The sequence below is a fragment of the Pistacia vera genome, unplaced genomic scaffold, assembly GCF_008641045.1.
Source record: "Pistacia vera cultivar Batoury unplaced genomic scaffold, PisVer_v2 Contig180, whole genome shotgun sequence".
Classification (NCBI taxonomy): Eukaryota; Viridiplantae; Streptophyta; class Magnoliopsida; order Sapindales; family Anacardiaceae; genus Pistacia; species Pistacia vera.
This window is the reverse complement of record NW_022195899.1, coordinates 206,261-225,847: the sequence shown is the minus strand read 5'-3', so window position 1 is coordinate 225,847 and position 19,587 is coordinate 206,261. Positions and strand designations below refer to the sequence as shown.

The window sequence follows — 19,587 nt, the reverse complement described above, 5'->3', positions numbered from 1 at the left end:
CCCGCTTCTTGCTTCTTCACTTCCAACTTCACAAAATCCGACAGTAGGCCTCACTGAAACCCATTTGCTTCTTAAGCTATCAAATTTCAAATTCATCACCCCCAAAAAGTTAAAAAAAAATAAAATTCACCTCCTATCTTTAACGTTTCCGTCTCGGTACCTATTCAACTCTCCAATTTTAGGGTTTCAAACTCAGAAACCCTTCACTTACAACCTCTCCAACTCCCAGACTTCATTTCACTCCAATTCTTGGCTTCGGTCGCTTTCAAGGTAAGCCCATAAACCATTTCACAGTTAATTTCTCTGATTTGCATGGGATTTTTTACAATATATTTTTTTGGAGTTTTAAAGTTTAGGATTTCAAATTTCAAATTTTTTTTTTTTAGCTCTAAGATCTGAACAAAAAGATAATTCATTTCTTGTCCGCAGTTAGGTAAGCTAACAGGGATTTTTTTATATTTACTTTTCAACCTTGTTTATAATTTATCTCCACTTCTTGTGTTTCTGAGTCCGTATATTTATTATTGTTTCCTTCTTTATTTTCAGCGGCATAAGAATTGGGGAAAATGTACATTAAAGAGATATGCTTGGAGGGGTTCAAATCCTATGCGTCAAGGACAGTGGTACCAGGTTTTGATCCGTATTTTAATGCGATAACGGGTCTAAATGGGTCAGGAAAATCGAATATTCTGGATTCGATTTGCTTTGTTTTGGGCATAACCAATTTGCAACAGGTTCGTGCTTCGAACCTTCAGGAACTCGTATACAAGCAAGGCCAAGCTGGAATTACTAAAGCTACTGTGTCTATTGTGTTTGATAATTCTGATAGGAATAGAAGCCCTCTCGGGTATGAGGATCATCCAGAGATTACTGTCACTCGACAGGTTGGTCACAATTATGTTGACTCCTTGTAGGAATATGCCTTTTTTTGAGCTTTTTAATATTATCACTTTATGAAATTTTAGAGTTGGCATTTTATATGTACTTTATAGAGTTTGTTAGGTTTACAAGTAAGTAAATTGATTTGTTAAGAATTTTAAATTAGGCAAACATGTGGGATGGTGACTTTCTTTGGTTATTTTTATGGTAAACTTTTGGTTTAAATTGACTGTACGTTTAGGTGTTTTAAACATCTCTCTCTCTCTCTTATTTTTTATTTTTAATTTGTTTACTGGTTTTCTTTAAAATAATGTGAGGTTGCTTATGATTCTGGAATTTCATCAGAAATTTAATCTTTATTTCCATTATGGGTTACTTCATATTCCACATTACAAGGATTATTAGTGTTGATGTGCTTGGATCTTAGAATTGAATTATGGTATGTATGCCTGAAAATAAATATCTGTAGAGCAAGCTGTATCATTTTAATGTGAGTATAGTAAGTAGATGACAATTTTGACTGCTATGGTTCTTCATTGAAAATGCATCTATATATGTTGAAATGTATTTGCTTCAATGCAGATTGTGGTTGGTGGAAGGAACAAATATCTTATCAATGGAAAACTTTCTCAGCCTAGTCAAGTCCAAACCCTCTTTCATTCAGTGCAGCTCAATGTTAACAATCCACATTTTCTCATAATGCAAGGTCGAATCACCAAGGTCTTAAATATGAAACCCCCAGAAATTCTTTCTATGCTTGAAGAGGCTGCTGGGACAAGAATGTATGAAACAAAGAAAGAGGCTGCATTGAAAACACTTGAGAAGAAGCAGAGTAAGGTTGATGAGATGAATAATCTTCTTGACCAGGAAATATTGCCTGCTTTGGAGAAACTAAGGAAAGAACGGACTCAATACATGCAATGGGCTAATGGCAATGCTGAATTAGATCGACTTAGAAGGTTCTGCATTGCCTATGAATATGTTCAAGCTGAAAATATCAGAGACAGTGCAGTTGGGGAAGTGGAACAAGTGAAGGCAAAGATTGCTGAAATCGATGATGATACAGAAAGGACACGGTTGGAAATACAGGAAATGGAAAAGCAAGTGTCAAACTTGTCTGCTGAAAAGGAAGCCAGCATGGGTGGAGAAGTCAAAATTTTGTCTGAGAAAGTAGATGCACTATCTCAAGATCTTGTGCGTGAAGTGTCTGTAATGAATAACAAGGACGACACACTCAGGAGTGAGAAAGAGAATGCTGAAAAGGTGTTTCTTATCTTATTATACTTGTAATCCTGTATATTTGCCGTGACTATTCATTGAAGTCTTTGTTCTCTGTTCATTTCCTACTATTATATGCCATGTGCTGGTATCATATTTAATTCAACATCTTGATGTTGCTAGATTGTTCATAATATTGAAGATCTGAAGCAATCTGTAGAAGAGAAGGCCTCTGCTGTCAGAAAATCTGAAGAAGGAGCAGCTGATCTCAAAATGAGAGATGAAGAACTTTCTAAGAGGTTGGAAGAGTATGAAAAAGATTACCAGGTAAGGAGTCCATAAAGATATTGGATTTGTTTGTTTACCCCACTGGCATTGTTGTTGTTGTCATTCATCAGCAAACCGAGTTGTTTAAAGAAAGTTGCCGTAATTACTCTGAGTGCAGGGTGTACTAGCTGGCAAGAGCAGTGGGAGTGAGGAGAAATGCCTTGAGGACCAGCTAGGCGATGCCAAGGTTGCTGTTGGGAGTGTTGGAACCGAATTGAAGCAACTGAAAACTAAAATAAGTCATTGTGAGAAGGAGTTGAAAGAGAAAAGAGATCAGTTAATGTCAAAGCGTGAGGAAGCTGTTTCTGTAGAGAATGAACTGAATGTTAGAAGAAAAGATGTAGAAAATGTTAAACAAGCATTGGAGTCTGTTCCATATAAAGAGGGCCACATGGAAGCGTTACAAAGGGTATGCTCTTCCCTTGATGTTGCAACTGATAATAAAAATATTTCTTTTGGTTAAATTTGTTTATGAATCATATCATATTATCAGGACCGCGCATCTGAGATGGAGCTGGTGCAGAAATTGAAGGATGATATACGGGATCTTTCAGCACATTTAGCAAATGTGCAGTTCATATACCGTGATCCTGTGAAAAATTTTGATAGGTCAAAGGTGAAGGGTGTTGTTGCTAAACTCATTAAAGTGAGGGATAGCTCCACAATGACTGCCTTAGAGGTTTGTAATCAGTCTTATATAGTTTGTTTTATAGCATAGATTCAAATGGTAATTCTCTATTAATGAGTTTACTTGCAGGTGACTGCTGGAGGAAAATTATTTAATGTTATTGTAGACACTGAAAATACAGGAAAACAATTGCTTCAAAATGGTGATCTTCGAAGGAGAGTAACAATCATTCCTTTGAATAAAATTCAATCCAATACTGTTCCTCCCAGAGTTCAGCAGGCTGCTGCTAGATTGGTCAGTCATTGGCTTTCACCTTTTTAATATAATTGGAAGTCAGGAAGCTTTGTTCATGCTCTAATAATTGGTTTTATCATTGCATATGCAGGTTGGCAAGGAAAATGCGGAACTTGCTCTTTCTTTGGTTGGCTACAGTGATGAATTGAAGGTATATGCTGCCTTGACAATTGTTGTTTTGGAACTTTGAAGTTCGTTGTGAAAATCATTTTTGTTATGTTTTAGTGATGGAAAATGGATGGCTACAGTTGTAATTAGCTTTTTATATATATATATTTTTTGGATTATTAGAATTTAGATACTCTTAGGTCATGTTCTCTTTTGGACTGTTCTGCTCTGAAAATTGATTCTCATTGCAGAGCGCTATGGAATATGTTTTCGGTTCAACCTTTGTCTGCAAAAGCATTGATTCTGCAAAAGAGGTATTCAACATCTTTTGTAATCCATCGGTGCATTGTTTGTAGCGCAATTCATTTCATAATACAATTTCTTTGTTCTAAGGTTTGATATGATGTAGTGGATAGTTTTTTGAAATTGTTAAGCTGTGACTATACAATTTAGTTCTTTTTGTAATTAAATGATCGTAAAACAATATAATGGTAAAAATATTATCATAGAAAAATATCTTAGAGCATGTGGTTGATTGGGAGTTTCTAATTCAATTTGTCTCTTTTTATCTGATTTTTATGATTATGTTTGAAGTAAGATTATTTAGTAGCATGGTCTATGCCAAAGCTTATACAATTAAGAGAAGTAACTTTCATATTAAAGATGGCTTTTATTTATACCATGGATCACTGGCAATATTTATTCTTCTAGATTTAAAATTGCCATATGCATTTGATCCATTTTAAAGTCAGCTGCAATAAATTAAAGAACTGCCACTTTGTTGGGTGTTATTCCTAGAGATTGGATNGTGCTGGTATCATATTTAATTCAACATCTTGATGTTGCTAGATTGTTCATAACATTGAAGATCTGAAGCAATCTGTAGAAGAGAAGGCCTCTGCTGTCAGAAAATCTGAAGAAGGAGCAGCTGATCTCAAAATGAGAGTTGAAGAACTTTCTAAGAGGTTGGAAGAGTATGAAAAAGATTACCAGGTAAGGAGTCCATAAAGATATTGGATTTGTTTGTTTACCCCACTGGCATTGTTATTGTTGTCATTCATCAGCAAACCGAGTTGTTTAAAGAAAGTTGCCGTAATTACTCTGAGTGCAGGGTGTACTAGCTGGCAAGAGCAGTGGGAGTGAGGAGAAATGCCTTGAAGACCAGCTAGGCGATGCCAAGGTTGCTGTTGGGAGTGTTGGAACCGAATTGAAACAACTGAAAACTAAAATAAGTCATTGTGAGAAGGAGTTGAAAGAGAAAAGAGATCAGTTAATGTCAAAGCGTGAGGAAGCTGTTTCTGTAGAGAATGAACTGAATGTTAGAAGAAAAGATGTAGAAAATGTTAAACAAGCATTGGAGTCTGTTCCATATAAAGAGGGCCAGATGGAAGCGTTACAAAGGGTATGCTCTTCCCTTGATGTTGCAACTGATAATAAAAATATTTCTTTTGGTTAAATTTGTTTATGAATCATATCATATTATCAGGACCGCGCATCTGAGATGGAGCTGGTGCAGAAATTGAAGGATGATATACGGGATCTTTCAGCACATTTAGCAAATGTGCAGTTCATATACCGTGATCCTGTGAAAAATTTTGATAGGTCAAAGGTGAAGGGTGTTGTTGCTAAACTCATTAAAGTGAGGGATAGCTCCACAATGACTGCCTTAGAGGTTTGTAATCAGTCTTATATAGTTTGCTTTATAGCATAGATTCAAATGGTAATTCTCTATTAACGAGTTTACTTGCAGGTGACTGCTGGAGGAAAATTATTTAATGTTATTGTAGACACTGAAAATACAGGAAAACAATTGCTTCAAAATGGTGATCTTCGAAGGAGAGTAACAATCATTCCTTTGAATAAAATTCAATCCAATACTGTTCCTCCCAGAGTTCAGCAGGCTGCTGCTAGATTGGTCAGTCATTGGCTTTCACCTTTTTAATATAATTGGAAGTCAGGAAGCTTTGTTCATGCTCTAATAATTGGTTTTATCATTGCATATGCAGGTTGGCAAGGAAAATGCGGAACTTGCTCTTTCTTTGGTTGGCTACAGTGATGAATTGAAGGTATATGCTGCCTTGACAATTGTTGTTTTGGAACTTTGAAGTTCGTTGTGAAAATCATTTTTGTTATGTTGTAGTGATGGAAAATGGATGGCTACAGTTGTAATTACCTTTTTATATATATATTTTTTGGATTATTAGAATTTAGATACTCTTAGGTCATGTTCTCTATTGGACTGTTCTGCTCTGAAAATTGATTCTCATTGCAGAGCGCTATGGAATATGTTTTCGGTTCAACCTTTGTCTGCAAAAGCATTGATTCTGCAAAAGAGGTATTCAACATCTTTTGTAATCCATCGGTGCATTGTTTGTAGCGCAATTCATTTCATAATACAATTTCTTTGTTCTAAGGTTTGATATGATGTAGTGGATAGTTTTTTGAAATTGTTAAGCTGTGACTATACAATTTAGTTCTTTTTCTAATTAAATGATTGTAAAACAATATAATAGTAAAAATATTATCATAGAAAAATATCTTAGAGCATGTGGTTGATTGGGAGTTTCTAATTCAATTTGTCTCTTTTTATCTGATTTTTATGATTATGTTTGAAGTAAGATTATTTAGTAGCATGGTCTATGCCAAAGCTTATACAATTAAGAGAAGTAAGTTTCATATTAAAGATGGCTTTTATTTATACCATGGATCACTGGCAATATTTATTCTTCTAGATTTAAAATTGCCATATGCATTTGATCCATTTTAAACTCAGCTGCAATAAATTAAAGAACTGCCACTTTGTTGGGTGTTATTCCTAGAGATTGAATAAAAAACCAGTATTTTATTTTTATTTTTTATTTTTTTAATAGAGCTCTTTAATGTGAAAGTTTATAAAGTTTAGAAGTGAACTTAATGTGCCATCTTATGTACAAATAGTATATCACTATATTTAACTTTGGGTTTGGTACCACGGGGTTTCTGAAGTCTACTTTTTTTCATTTTTATTATCTTTCTTACAATTTGGCCTTAAACTTGTTGAAGAAGATGTCAAATAATACTGAGGTATTTGCATATCAGAATTTGTATTCAATTTCTCAAATGTAATTTTATAATTGTTTTATGAGATTTTGATAGATTAATCGTATAAGAAGTCACTGGGAGGTGAGTGAGATCTTCGATAACCTTAGTTGGCTTTACTTGTGCACCCTAAGATGCCATCATCTTAAAATTATATCACCTGTAATGAATTTGGGCTGTTTATTTGAATCATTTTCAGTAATCATACAACATAACTTTTTGTTTGTTAATATATTCATTATGACCTGCATTATAATGGATATTTTGCAGGTTGCTTTTAGTCGTGAAATTCGCACCCCAAGTGTTACTCTTGAAGGTGATATATTTCAGCCCAGTGGTCTTCTAACAGGTGGAAGCCGCAAGTAAGTGCTTTGCTTGATTTTATTTGTTGTAATGTTTCAAATGGGTTTTTCTGTATTTTTTTTCTCTAACTTGTCTGAAGTGGGGCTTGGAGGTAGATGATCTCCCGGATTCTTTTTTTTTTTCTTCATATTTTTGCAATTTTATACTTCCAAGTATTATATAATTAACATGGCACTAAAATATGCTTTCAAGTGTTTTGCTTGCTTCCAATTTGTGAACCTTGTAAAATAAATTTATTGTTGCAGGGGTGGAGGTGATCTGTTAAGGCAACTTCATAATTTAGCGGAGGCTGAATCTAACATATTAATACATCAGAAAAGGCTATCTGAAATTGAAGCAAAGGTAACAACCTCTTTTCTTTTCCAATTTAGAAGTGAAGAGATTAGCATTTTTTTGTTAATGTGAAGCATCTGTACAAGTCCTCTGACTTGTATTTTTCATGAATTTGTCAGTTGATATAATTTGTGATTGATGCTTTAGATTTTTATGTTTTGTATGCTTATCTTTGACTAGTGCATTTGTTTATGTCATGTGGAACATAATCTTCTGTTGGAATACAAATGCATAGAACATTTAACTAGAGAAATATAAATTATAGTTCCTATGTTTTGGATCATTTATCCATTATGTTACTGATGTAGTTTCTGTGGTTTTTAAGTTCTTACTCGTAACAGGGTCTTTCTTTTATGCAAATAATATATTGTGACAGTTTTTAGAATCTTCCTTACCATTTTCCTATCTTCCATTTCAGATCAAGGAACTTCTGCCTCTTCAGAAAAAGTTTATGGACCTTAAAGCACAGTTAGAGCTTAAATCATATGATCTTTCATTATTCCAGGGCAGGGCTGAGCAAAATGAGCATCACAAGGTTTGCATCTTTCTTCTGTTTTGGATATCATATTCCATGCATTTTAGTCATCCTGCTGCCTCATCTCATCATGTACACTTATAATACTGTATATTACTATATATTTTATTTCCATTTATTCATCTTGTGTGGCTGAAATATAGCTTGGCGAGATGGTAAAGAAGATTGAACAAGAGCTTGAAGAAGCAAAAGCTGCCGCCACAGAGAAGCAAGTTTTGTATGAAAACTGTGTTAGTACAGTGTCAATGCTTGAGAAATCAATCAAAGAGCATGATAATAATCGAGAGGGCAGGCTCAAGGATTTAGAGAAAAAGATTAAGGCTGTAAAAGTACAAATGCAGTCAGCTTCAAAGGATCTAAAGGTAGGTTTTGTTGCTGTTGAGTCTACCATTAGATTGCCCACAATATCTTGTCTTGCGGTGTTTTTCTTGATTCTGGCTAGATTTTGTTTTATATTTTGCCATCTTTGTGTCAGAAACTGTCATTCCCTACACCTGAAAAGTGGGATTTTATGTCCTGTGTGATTGAGATGCCTTTGTTTTCTTTTTCTGTAGTAGTTTAGTTCAGTTCTCTTGAAATTTTCATCAGTTTAAACTGTCAAGGATACACACACACAAAAACACACACAGGTGTGTGTATGTGTGTGTGTGTGATATTACTATAATAATGAAATGATGCTATACTTGAGATCCATACTTTGTGGAACAGAGTTTTCCTTCTTATATGACATGAAATTAGACCTTGTAATTATTTCATCTTGTATTACTCTTGCCTGCAACCTTTTCTGTTGTTCTGATGTTGGTAGTTATAGGTTCCCACTCTTAATAGCTCTTGAACTTCTTGTGACTAGTAGGGGCATGAAAATGAAAGAGAGAGACTTATCATGGAGCAGGAAGCAATCACCAAGGAACAAGCATCTTTAGAGAATCAATTAGCTGCATTGAGAAGGCAGATTAATGGTCTCTCTTCAGAAGTTGAAGCACAAAAAGCCAAGGTAGACCCTGATCTCTAAATTGACAAATTCTGTTTCATAAAAACAATGCAATATGACTTTCTGTTGTAGGTTGCTTCTACTCGGAATAATCATGATCAGGCGCAGTCTGAGCTCAATTCGATTCGTTTAAAGATGAAGGAATGTGATTCCCAGATTAGTGGCATTGTAAAGGAGCAGCAGAAACTTCAACATAAGCTCAGTGAGACAAAGCTTGAGAGGAAGAAGCTGGAAAATGAGGTAATATTGCTTAGTATTTTGTACACATTCCTTTAATAGTGTGAGGTACTGCAACTTTTTAAATTCTATAATAGGTAAAGCGGATGGAGATGGAGCAGAAAGATTGCTCTGCAAAGGTTGACAGATTGATTGAGAAGCATGCCTGGATTGCATCTGAGAAACAGCTATTTGGGAGAAGTGGGACAGATTATGATTTTTCATCCCGTGATCCTTTTAGAGCAAGGGAAGAGCTTGAGAAACTGCAAGCCGAGCAATCAGGGTGTGTAACTTTCTTTAACGTTCATATGCTTAACAGAAATGTCATAGTTTTGTTGCCTTTTATGAACCTAAGTTGTGACTGCTTTTGTAATTATTCTTTTTATTTTTCATCATATGAAGCCTGGAGAAAAGGGTCAACAAGAAAGTTATGGCAATGTTTGAGAAAGCAGAAGATGAGTACAATGATTTGATGTCGAAGAAAAACATTATTGAGGTTTGTACACTCTATTTGTCTAAACATTGTTCTACATTCTCCTTACTCATGCTAATTTTTCGTTGCCTAGAATGACAAGTCTAAAATCAAGAAGGTGATTGAAGAGCTAGATGAGAAGAAGAAGGAAACTCTAAAAGTTACTTGGGTCAAAGTTAACAAGTGAGTTTGTTTCGTGCTAGTTATCTGCTTCCTATTTTGTGTTTTTTTTTTTAATTATATTTTATCATTCCCGTCCCTATTGATGGTTCTTGACGGAGGTCAACACAATTTAATCACTCTTAATCTTCACTTTCTTCAGGGACTTTGGATCAATCTTTTCTACATTGTTACCTGGTACAATGGCAAAGCTAGAACCTCCTGAAGGTGGTAGCTTCCTTGATGGTCTAGAAGTTTGTGTTGCTTTTGGAGGTGTTTGGAAACAGTCCTTGTCAGAACTGAGTGGAGGTCAAAGATCTCTACTAGCACTATCTTTGATTTTAGCATTGCTTCTATTCAAGCCAGCTCCTCTTTATATACTGGATGAGGTATTCTCATCTCTTGCTTTTTCTCTATGGTATATTCACTCGTTGGTTGTGCTTCATTTAGCTAGTTGAATCTGAATGCATCTGAACTATTTTAATCTTATAATGTTTAGTTTTTTATACAAGCTCATTAGGCTGTGTAGTTCATTTTGGTGGTCATTTCCTGAGAAGTACATCACTTATAGTTACAATGATACTAAAATAAAGGTTTATTCTGTCATTTTATTGTATTGTACAGTGATAGCATATCACAACATGGTTCAGTTTAAGTAGAGGTTGTTAATTCTGTTGATTCTGAAATGTGGGATATTTGGTCTTTATTCTAATAAGTTTGCTATAATCGAGGCTTAATACAATCTAATGCATAAATTATTCGCATATAAAGAGATCCAACTACATAATGATTTTTTAAGTCCTGGATTTATTTTCTTTTATTGGGATTCCTGTGGCTAGTTAGAATGGCAATAAAAAACATTCCCATTGTTGCTGAAATGCATCACTGAATTGAACATTGCAAGGGAACATGCTAAAGGGCCTGTTTATTTGTTTGGTTGATCTTTCAGATATATCTAGAACGTGTAAGGAAGTTTGGCAAAGTTGGTTTATTGTGGAGTAATTGTCTCTTGATTTTTCATGTTCTAGCCATGGAATTAAGTTCAAAGAAAATCCTCCAAAGAATAGCTAATTTAAATTCACGATGATTAATAGCTTTAACACTGGAGATACTTAATGCCTAGAGTTTATGTTTTATTTATACTCGTTCTAACTCTTTTTTTCTACCACACAAACATGTCGAGTAAAAGGTTGTTATCAGATGGATTTGCAAATAATGATTGTCAAGGTTGTTAACAGGTTGATGCGGCTCTTGATTTAAGTCACACGCAAAACATAGGGAGAATGATCAAGACTCACTTTCCTCATTCCCAGGTCTGATAATTTTCTTTAAAGATGATTGTAGCTTCTTGTTCTCTTTTAAATCTAAGGTGAATTCAGTTAAAAAGAGTTTTGCAACTCAAATAAGTGAAAAGAAATGTTAGGTACTGCTTGGCCTTAGTTATTAAAAAGGAAAGATAAGGAAAAAAGACTAAATTTGAGTGCTTCAATTGTCGATTAAACTATAGGGTAAAATATTCTTGGATGAAGTTTTATTTTATTATGTGACTTCTTTTGGTATTTATGTCTCGCAGTTTATTGTGGTATCACTAAAAGAAGGCATGTTCAACAATGCTAATGTTCTTTTCCGGACAAAATTTGTGGATGGTGTGTCTACTGTTCAGAGGACTATGGCTGCAAAGCAGATCAAGTGAAAGCTTTATTTTGTGAGTCTTATGTTCTATCTTATTTTTATGCAAGTTTACATTTTAAGTCAGAATGTCCCTTTGGTGTCCACTGATTGAACCATCCTTGAAGTTTTTCTTTAAGCAAACGTACTTTATATTAATGGTACTTTGAACAAGTGTTCGCCAACTTGTCACCTTCTTGCCTAAAGGTTAAGTGGTAGCTAATAGCTGTATAGAATTACATATACAGCAACAATGATGCATACTTTCATATTGGGTGGGAATGTTCAGTCTAGATAGTTGTGTTCTAGCCATGTGTTTAGTATTTAACCAAAGGTTCTGGTTAATTATAGGGGATCATAGCTATACAACAGTTGGGGTTAAGATGATGGCAAGGTTGAACATTTTTGGGGGTTGGTTATTATTTTATTCTCTTGTTACCATAATTTTTAATTTCCCACTCCCACTCCCACTCCCGCTCCCACCTAGCCATGCTATGTATATGCCAATACTTGTCCTCTAAACCTTGTGTCTGTCACCTAAGTAGGCCTATCATAATCAATAACTTTGCAGATTGGTGGGTCTGAGTGAGCAGAGAAATACTTTCTAAATGAGTGCACACGGCTACAAAATATTTTACATTCTGGACAATGTTAGTATTAAATAAATCAAATGTTTGCTTCCCTCGTTCTGTTTCTTGTTTTGATGGTAGTTTTATCTGATTATAAAGATCCTGTCTGTTCAGATGGTTTTAGCATGCCTTGCCAGTTGGGAGCATAGGATTTGCCTCTGCAGTAAATTCAGGCCGTTGAAGTTCATGATTATCTTCCTTCGGCTGATGATATATTTTTGTATGTCTGTTCACATATATAGCTTATAAATTATTATTATGTATATAATTACCTGTGTGCGTGATATTGCTCAGTCTGTAGAAATCCTGAATTCTAATATACATTTCGACCTCTTAGTTTTAAGATACTCTGTATCTCATTCTCAGTTTTTGTTATTACCCTCCAAATGTATACTTATGCAAGTGGCTCACTTGCATTTTTATCTAGCTAGCAAGAATTTAACACTGAAGTTTTGAGATCAACTATTTTATTTACAAACTTGACTGCATCTGCTTTATTTGTTAATGTTGAAAATCGGCCAATCCCCTTAAATTTAATCAAATAACAAAAATTCCCATGACATTTTAGAAATATTAGAACTCCCCTGTCGTTAGTTAATTGTTAGTGTATTATTACAATTTATAATATGATGGGTTAATGAATATTATTTAACTGTTCCTCTGCTTTTTATTTTAACACTAAAAAATTAAAGGTTGGTGGTTAATTATCAATAATCCTTCAAGATGTCAAATTTTTTTTTTTTGGTTACTTTGAAAAGCATTGTTGTAAAACTTGGATCGGATTGATTGGTCTGACCAAGAATTGGACCCTTAATTGGTTTGGATACATTTTAAACTCGATTATAGCAGTTGGACCAGATTGACTCGGGTTGAACCGGCGGAATAGTGTTGAATCGTCGGTTCAACCTTTGGGTTAGAGAATTGGTGGCTAAACCAGAATCCTAATTCCTAAAATTAAAATCCCTAAATTCTATTATTCAATTTCATTTCTTCATCTTCAATTTCAATTGTCAGTTCTTCATATTCACTTCTTCAAATCTTCTAATCTTCAATCTGGATTGTAGTCCGCTTCGCCTTTGCATCATTGACCATGTGGTCCCTCTGTGCTTGTTCAACCTTCCTTTCCTCTTCGTGATGGCTCCCTTAGTTTGTGGTGGGTTTTATTGTGACGGATGGTGGGTCCTGTGGTGGATTAGGGTTTTCATGGTGGTTTTTCTAGTGTTGGGTTGATTTAGGATGGATTGTAGTTGTGATGGCTAGGGTTTCCTAGCCAAATCATAGGGGTGTTTGTTGGATTTCAAACTTGCAAGGATTGATGCGTAATTTCTTGGGGGTATGTCTATTAAGTTCCATACTAATTAGTTCTATGTTGATGTGACTGGTCTAGGGTTGTTCAACGAAGTGAGTTGTTCGCGAGTCAACTCGGCTCGAGTACGGCTCGTTAACTGCTCGTTTCGTCTGAAATCGAGCCGGTTCGGCTCGATTCGTGAGAGAGTTCTAGTCGAGTTCGAGTTTCCTCGGCTCGGCTCGTTAGGCTGGCAAGTCGAGCTAGGCTCAAATTATTAGGGGTTTTATTAAGTATAGGGGATTAAACTAAAATTTTTAAAACAAAAAGTTTGCAAAAATGACAAATAACACTTTGATGTTAAAATCCCTAAAAATGCGACTAAATCCTTTCCCCTAAAACAAAACAAAACCAAACCAAACCATTTTAGGGAAGTTGTTGGTGCCGGATTTGGTGGAGAGTGCAAGGAAACAAGGAGAAAGAAGGCAAGAAATCAGAGTTGGTGGAGAGTGCAAGGTAAACAAGGATAAAGAATGAAAGAACGAAAGAGAAAATAGGAAAAAAATGAGAAAGAAGGAAAGAAAGAGAAAATAGGAAAAACCAGATGTCATTAGAGGGAAAGAAAAGAAGAGAAAACCAAAAGTAATAAGTAACAAAAGAGAAGAGGAAGAGAATAACTTCAGAGTTGGTGGAGATTGGAGAAAGCAAGGGAAACAGGGAGAAAGAAAGGGAAAAAAAAAAAAAAAAAGAGAATCCGTGAGCCATTGTAAAGGGGAAAAGCATTGTAGAGAGAGAGAGAGAGAAGAAACGAATCAATAAGAAAAGATGTGATGGAGAAAGAGTAGTAAACCAGAGAGAGAAAAGAAAGAGTAATAAATGAGGGAGAGAGAAAAAATCTACGCTGAATTTTAAAAAAAATTTGCATGTTTTTATTGGCTCATGAGTTGGCTTCGCGAGTCAGGCTCAAAATCTTTTTTTTTTATGAGTTGAGTCAAGTCAGGAAATTAAAAACTCGATTTGGCTCGATTATTTTTTATTTTCATGAGCCAAGCTCGTTAAGTTAAAAACTTAGTTTGGCTCATTAATAGCCCTAGACTAGTCAGACCCATCAATCAAACCGGTTCGATTGCCTGACCTCGGGATTGGCCCCTGACCGGGTCAAGGCCCGGGTATAAAAACATTATTGAAAAGTAATAGTAAGCAATATGGTTGAATAAGTGTTCTTGTTCCTGCCAACCCGAAGAGAAAGTAATAAATGGCGCTGTTGAAGTTGACTTTGAATTTATAGAAATTGAATGGAAATGAACTAAACGACTCTTGGGAGGCTTTCTAACACAATACATATTCTGGGCATAGCGCGTTGTTGCTTCACTGAAGAAAAAAAACATGGCCTACAAGAATTGGAAGAACTTTTTGATTGCTTTAACGATTCTCAAGGTTCTTGTCGTGCTTCTCGTCATAACCTCAGAATTTTTTGCAAGCAAATTTCGATGGACTTTCAAACCTTCAATCACTCGTAAGTCTGCTTTGCCTTCAATCTTCTTGTTTTTCAACGCTTTAGATTTTAGTCTTTGATGATCTCTTCTGATCTTGAGTTCAAATTAGGTTAATCGGAATCTTGAGTTCAAACCCATGCTAAATATGTTGGCGTTTATTGTTAATTAACATAAATTTACTGATTTAGCGCACAAATGAAGCTCCAAAAAAGACTTAAAACAATATACATTGTTCTTTCAGGTGAACACGTACGGAATAAGCTTATGCAGTTTCACTGGTAGGACTCAAGTAACACGTACGGCATATTTTGTGTTAAACAAGCGCCATCATATTTGTTGACTGAAAATTTTAATATTATCTTGAACTTATAAATAAATAAGAGTGAGGATCCTTCCTCTGTTCTGAGGATTTCTATCCTGTGCAGATGGTTTCCAGCATTTAGAAATCATCATCCAATTTTTCGTCTGAAAAATCTATATACATAAAAGTTTTTCTTGCATCTCTTTATGAATGGAAAGACTTCATTTACAATATTTTGGAATAAATTATTTCCTGCAAATCCTAGTTACTTGCAGTAATCCATTTTCAATATCCATGGAGGTGCAGTAGAAAATGTTATGAAAGAATCAACTAAACAAATTAGCGTTTATAATTATTAGTAAGTACACTCAATCCTCCTCTTTATTTCTGCTAGCTATTTTATTGATAAGGTAGATATTTGTTTGAATACAGAAATATGAGCAAATTCCTACAGATACAAGATATCATGAATTAGATTTTAATTGTATGATAGAACAGAGGGTTTGTATTAAAGTGAGTGTGATGAGAAAAGCAGCAGCAATGACAGAAACAGTAGTCCATGGAGAGTTTTGAAATAATCTTGTTTCAAGGTTGTCTTCCAGTTGTGCCAAGGTCTTCTGCAGTACTTGTTCAGCTCTTCCACCAATAAAGAAAAGTGAAAATGTGGAGGATTGAAATTGAAAGTAGGCCGTTCAACAAGGCTATGAAAATGCTTGACATCTGTTCACCATCTCCGAGTTGATTGTGAATAATTTCATGTTGAACGAGTAATTCCACATTCTTCGGAGTCTTAGCAAGACAACGAATGTATTAGCAAAAAATAATCTTTGGACCTTGCCAAACATGAAGCATCTATTACATGGTCCAGGGCCATGTGGCCTATGTCAAGATTCACATCATGGGCCAGCCCATTACACCAATCCAGCTTCCCTCAAGTTGGATCATCCAAATAGGGCCTCGTTGTTGGTCCACCTAGGCCTAGGCCTATTGGCCCATGGTAACTTCAAAGGCTCCAGAGTCCAATTCAAACCCTAAAACATCTATAGCCTATTTCATCTTTATCCTGATTCATCCAAGATCTTGAGTCCTATTTCATCTTTATCCTGATTCATCCAAAATCTTGAATCTTACATGAATTAGGACTTTTACTCCTACAAAAGCAAGTAAATTAGGTCTTTCCTATTTACTAAGATTTCACCATTATGAATTCAAAGTTCTATTAGGATTCAAAGATCTTAGGTTCACTACATACTGGCTTCTAAAGTTCTTTGCTCCTAAGAACTAGCACCTTCGTCTAATCTCTGATCAGACTTTGGTAAACCTTCCTCCCCTTAGCCCTCACTAAATAACATCTTTCAGCTTCGTTGACTTGAGCGTTAGAGTGTCTATAGTAGACATTATACCAGTGTTTTACGTAAGCTTCGTGCTTTCTTTTTTGTGTTTGTAGGTTTAGCAAATCGTTAATGACCCCAACCTCACAAGATTAGCCTATTCCGTAACTATAGATTTTTACCATCTACAATTTATTAAGATAAAACAGTGATTTAAGAGATGAACTTTGACTTTTCTCGAAGGCCAACATATTTTTCACTACATATTTCATTGGGCTACAAATTGTGATTCGTGGGATTTCTAGTATCCCATTTTTGAATCTTATATCAAACAAGTTTTTGCTTGATCCAAGCTTGAATTTTACACCAGCTTGATGTAGTTTTGTTACACTTGGTGACGTTGTTAGGATTTCTTCTCTATCTTTCTCAATCGACTTTGAAGGTACAATGCTGCATCTGAGGAAGTCAACAAGATGATCCACCTTTGAATATTTACTTTCATCCAAACTCTCCTCTATTCCCAAGTAACCCCAACGAAGTTTGGTGAGCTCACGAGTAATTTCAAGAAGAGAGAGCTTCTCATATTTGTTGGAGGATACATTAATGTGGGCTAATTAGACTATCATGAATAAAATCCTCAAGAATAAAGAACGGAAGCTGATTTTCGAGCATATATAAGTCATCCATTGTTATAAAATTAAAACAAGAATTCTACTTCGCTCAATTGACAATGTGAATAAAATAAAATTAAAAACAACATCCCAAAAGATCAACACTAAAATTATAGAATATTAAATTAATAGTAAAGGGTTATAGATAAATCTGTTTGTGCCATGATTCTTGATCCTTGAATTTCTTAGAAGAAAAGCAACTGTTTTTTTTTTTTTTGTTTCCCCAAAAGGCAGAGAGCGTAAGTCTTCCGTTTCAATAACACAAACTGATGATAACTTTCAAAATGAGTTTCAGTTATCTTATAGCATTTGGAAATGAGACTTAACTAATTTAATAATAGTTTATTAGGCTTTCCCATTAAAAGACCAATAAACCCTAAGGCCCACACTTTGTTGTCAATCTAGATTAATCAAAAGAAGTGTAATGGGCTAAACTTTAATATGATCACATTAAATCCATTAGTATATCAATGGACTATTAATTTACACAGTTTTAATCAAAACTAACATATAATTAATGTTAGCCCATAATTAGAAAACTTTTCTAACATTCTCCCACTTGGGCAACATTAATTATTTTATTTTAATTTTAAGAAAGAAAACAATTTTGACTCCGGATAAACATAACTTTTTAACTTTAAAGTGGCCACTATTTTAAGAAAACAACATAGTCCAGAGATAACACTTCAACCAACAATCTAGTCAATATGATTATCAATAATGAGCCGAGGCAATCTTTACATCTTAAAACAACATAAGATGAATCCATGATTACAATTACTAATAATCAAATCACATAGATCAATTATCTGGCAGTGTGACAAGGATAGCACCCCAACAGGTGATCAAAACATGTGCTATTACCCTGTTAGTCCTGATTAAGATCTCTCTTTAATTTTTATGCTTTAAAGAAAAGCAAGAGACGTCTCATAGCTTCCAACCAAGCCACACAACTTCTAACAAAACCAATATGTTCCAGTCAATAATATTGCAATTTCCATATATGAAACATATCCTTACAACTATTATTCCCAAGAGAAATCTTATTCTTGAGACACAATGTTGTATATTAACAATTTATATGTGCATATATATATATATCAAAACAACGATCATGACTGAAAAAAAAATAAAATGCTAACTCATCATCAATAGTATAGCATAAAATCAATAGTCATACATCAATAACTCCCACAGTCCCACTAACCTAAAGTATCAAAAGACTATAAAATAGCCATATATTCTACATGACCTTTAAAAGAAATGGGTCTAAGTCCTTTGGTTAGTGAGTCAGCCAACATACTATTAGTACTAATGTACTGTACAACAATGTCTCCCTTTTTGACCAGGTCCTTGTAAGACATTTTATCTCCATATGCTTTGACTTGCTACTGATTTTAATGTTCTTGGAGAAGAGCACGGCTGCATTATTATCACAATAGATTGTTAGTGGCCTAGAAATGGAATCAACGACACCTAGATCAGTAATGTAATTCTTCAACCATATAGCCTGAGTAGCTGCCCTATAACATGCAATGAATTTTGCGTACATGATTGAAGAAGTCTGCTTAACACTTTTCTATGATATGGTTCCACTTGCAAGCAAGAAAATGTATCCCGAAGTAGACTTTAAGTCATCTGGAAAACCACCAAAATTTGAATCAAAATATCCAACTACTTCAAGATTTTCAACCCTTTTGTATACAAGCATGAAGTCTTTCGTCTTTTGCCAGTATCTCATAACTTTCTTGGCCGTAACCCAATAATCAGAACTTGGATTCGAAAGATAACAACCAAGGACATTTACAGCAAAAACTATGTCTGGTCTTGTGCATACTTGTGCATACATCAAGCTTCCAATGGCACCAGCATAAGGAATATTCTGCATAGATGCCCTTTCCAAATCACTTTGAGGACATTGCTTGATGCTGAACTTGTCTCCTTTTACCACAAGTACATCTCTAGGCTTGCAATTTTACATGTTGAATCTCTTTAACACACGCTCAATGTAAGCCTTTTGAGATAACCTAAGCAACCCACGAGTTCTGTCATGAAAAATCTCAATACCAAGAACAAAAGAAGCATCTCCAAATATTTCATGTCAAAAGCTTTAGACAAGATCTATTTTGTCTCATGCAGTATATTAACATCATTATTGGCTAGTAAGATGTCATTGACATAAAGAACCAGAAATACAGACTTACTCCCACTAATCTTCATATACACACATTGATCAAACTTATTCTTAGTGAAACCATATGAAGTCACAACTTCATCAAACTTGAGATACCACTAATTGAAAGCCTGCTTTAAACCATAGATTGACTTCTTCAACTTGCATACCATGTGTTGCTTATCTTCAGCTGCAAAACCATCAGTTTGCATCATTTAAAGTTCCTCATAAAGATTTCCATTTAGAAAGGCTGTTTTGACATCCATTCCAAGACCATTATAATTCTGAATGAATCTTTAGTAGACATAAGAGAGAATGTCTCATTGAAATCGATACCCTCTCTCTGAGTGAAACCCTTAGCAACCAATCTTGCCTTGAACCTATCAATTCTTCCCTTGGAGTCTCTCTTTGTCTTGCAAACCCATTTCCAAC

At 34.9% G+C, this 19,587-nt stretch overlaps 1 protein-coding gene and 1 long non-coding RNA gene across 3 annotated transcripts; both read left to right on the top strand.

Moving 5' to 3' along the window:
* Positions 1–54: 54 nt before the first annotated feature.
* On the top strand, positions 55–12,349 carry LOC116126602 (structural maintenance of chromosomes protein 2-1-like). 2 transcript variants are annotated; one of them, XM_031412280.1, is made up of 22 exons: positions 55–270; positions 547–884; positions 1,462–2,142; positions 4,304–4,447; positions 4,566–4,856; positions 4,941–5,126; positions 5,205–5,369; positions 5,461–5,520; positions 5,727–5,789; positions 6,803–6,894; positions 7,141–7,237; positions 7,647–7,763; positions 7,907–8,125; positions 8,617–8,757; positions 8,827–8,994; positions 9,069–9,253; positions 9,373–9,466; positions 9,537–9,625; positions 9,765–9,990; positions 10,840–10,914; positions 11,175–11,306; positions 12,013–12,349. In XM_031412280.1, the coding sequence occupies exons 2-21, from the start codon at positions 567–569 to the stop codon at positions 11,292–11,294; spliced, it is 3,531 nt and encodes a 1,176-aa protein (XP_031268140.1). In that variant the 5' UTR covers positions 55–270; positions 547–566; the 3' UTR covers positions 11,295–11,306; positions 12,013–12,349. The 2 variants fall into 2 exon arrangements, with proteins under 2 accessions (XP_031268140.1, XP_031268141.1); XM_031412281.1 differs by lacking the exon at positions 55–270 and having other exon boundaries at positions 707–734; positions 830–884.
* Positions 12,350–14,404: 2,055 nt separating this feature from the next.
* LOC116126501 lies at positions 14,405–15,179 on the top strand. Its single transcript, XR_004127494.1, has 2 exons — positions 14,405–14,699; positions 14,921–15,179. It is a non-coding gene; the product is annotated as an uncharacterized LOC116126501 (long non-coding RNA).
* The last annotated feature ends 4,408 nt before the right edge of the window (positions 15,180–19,587 follow it).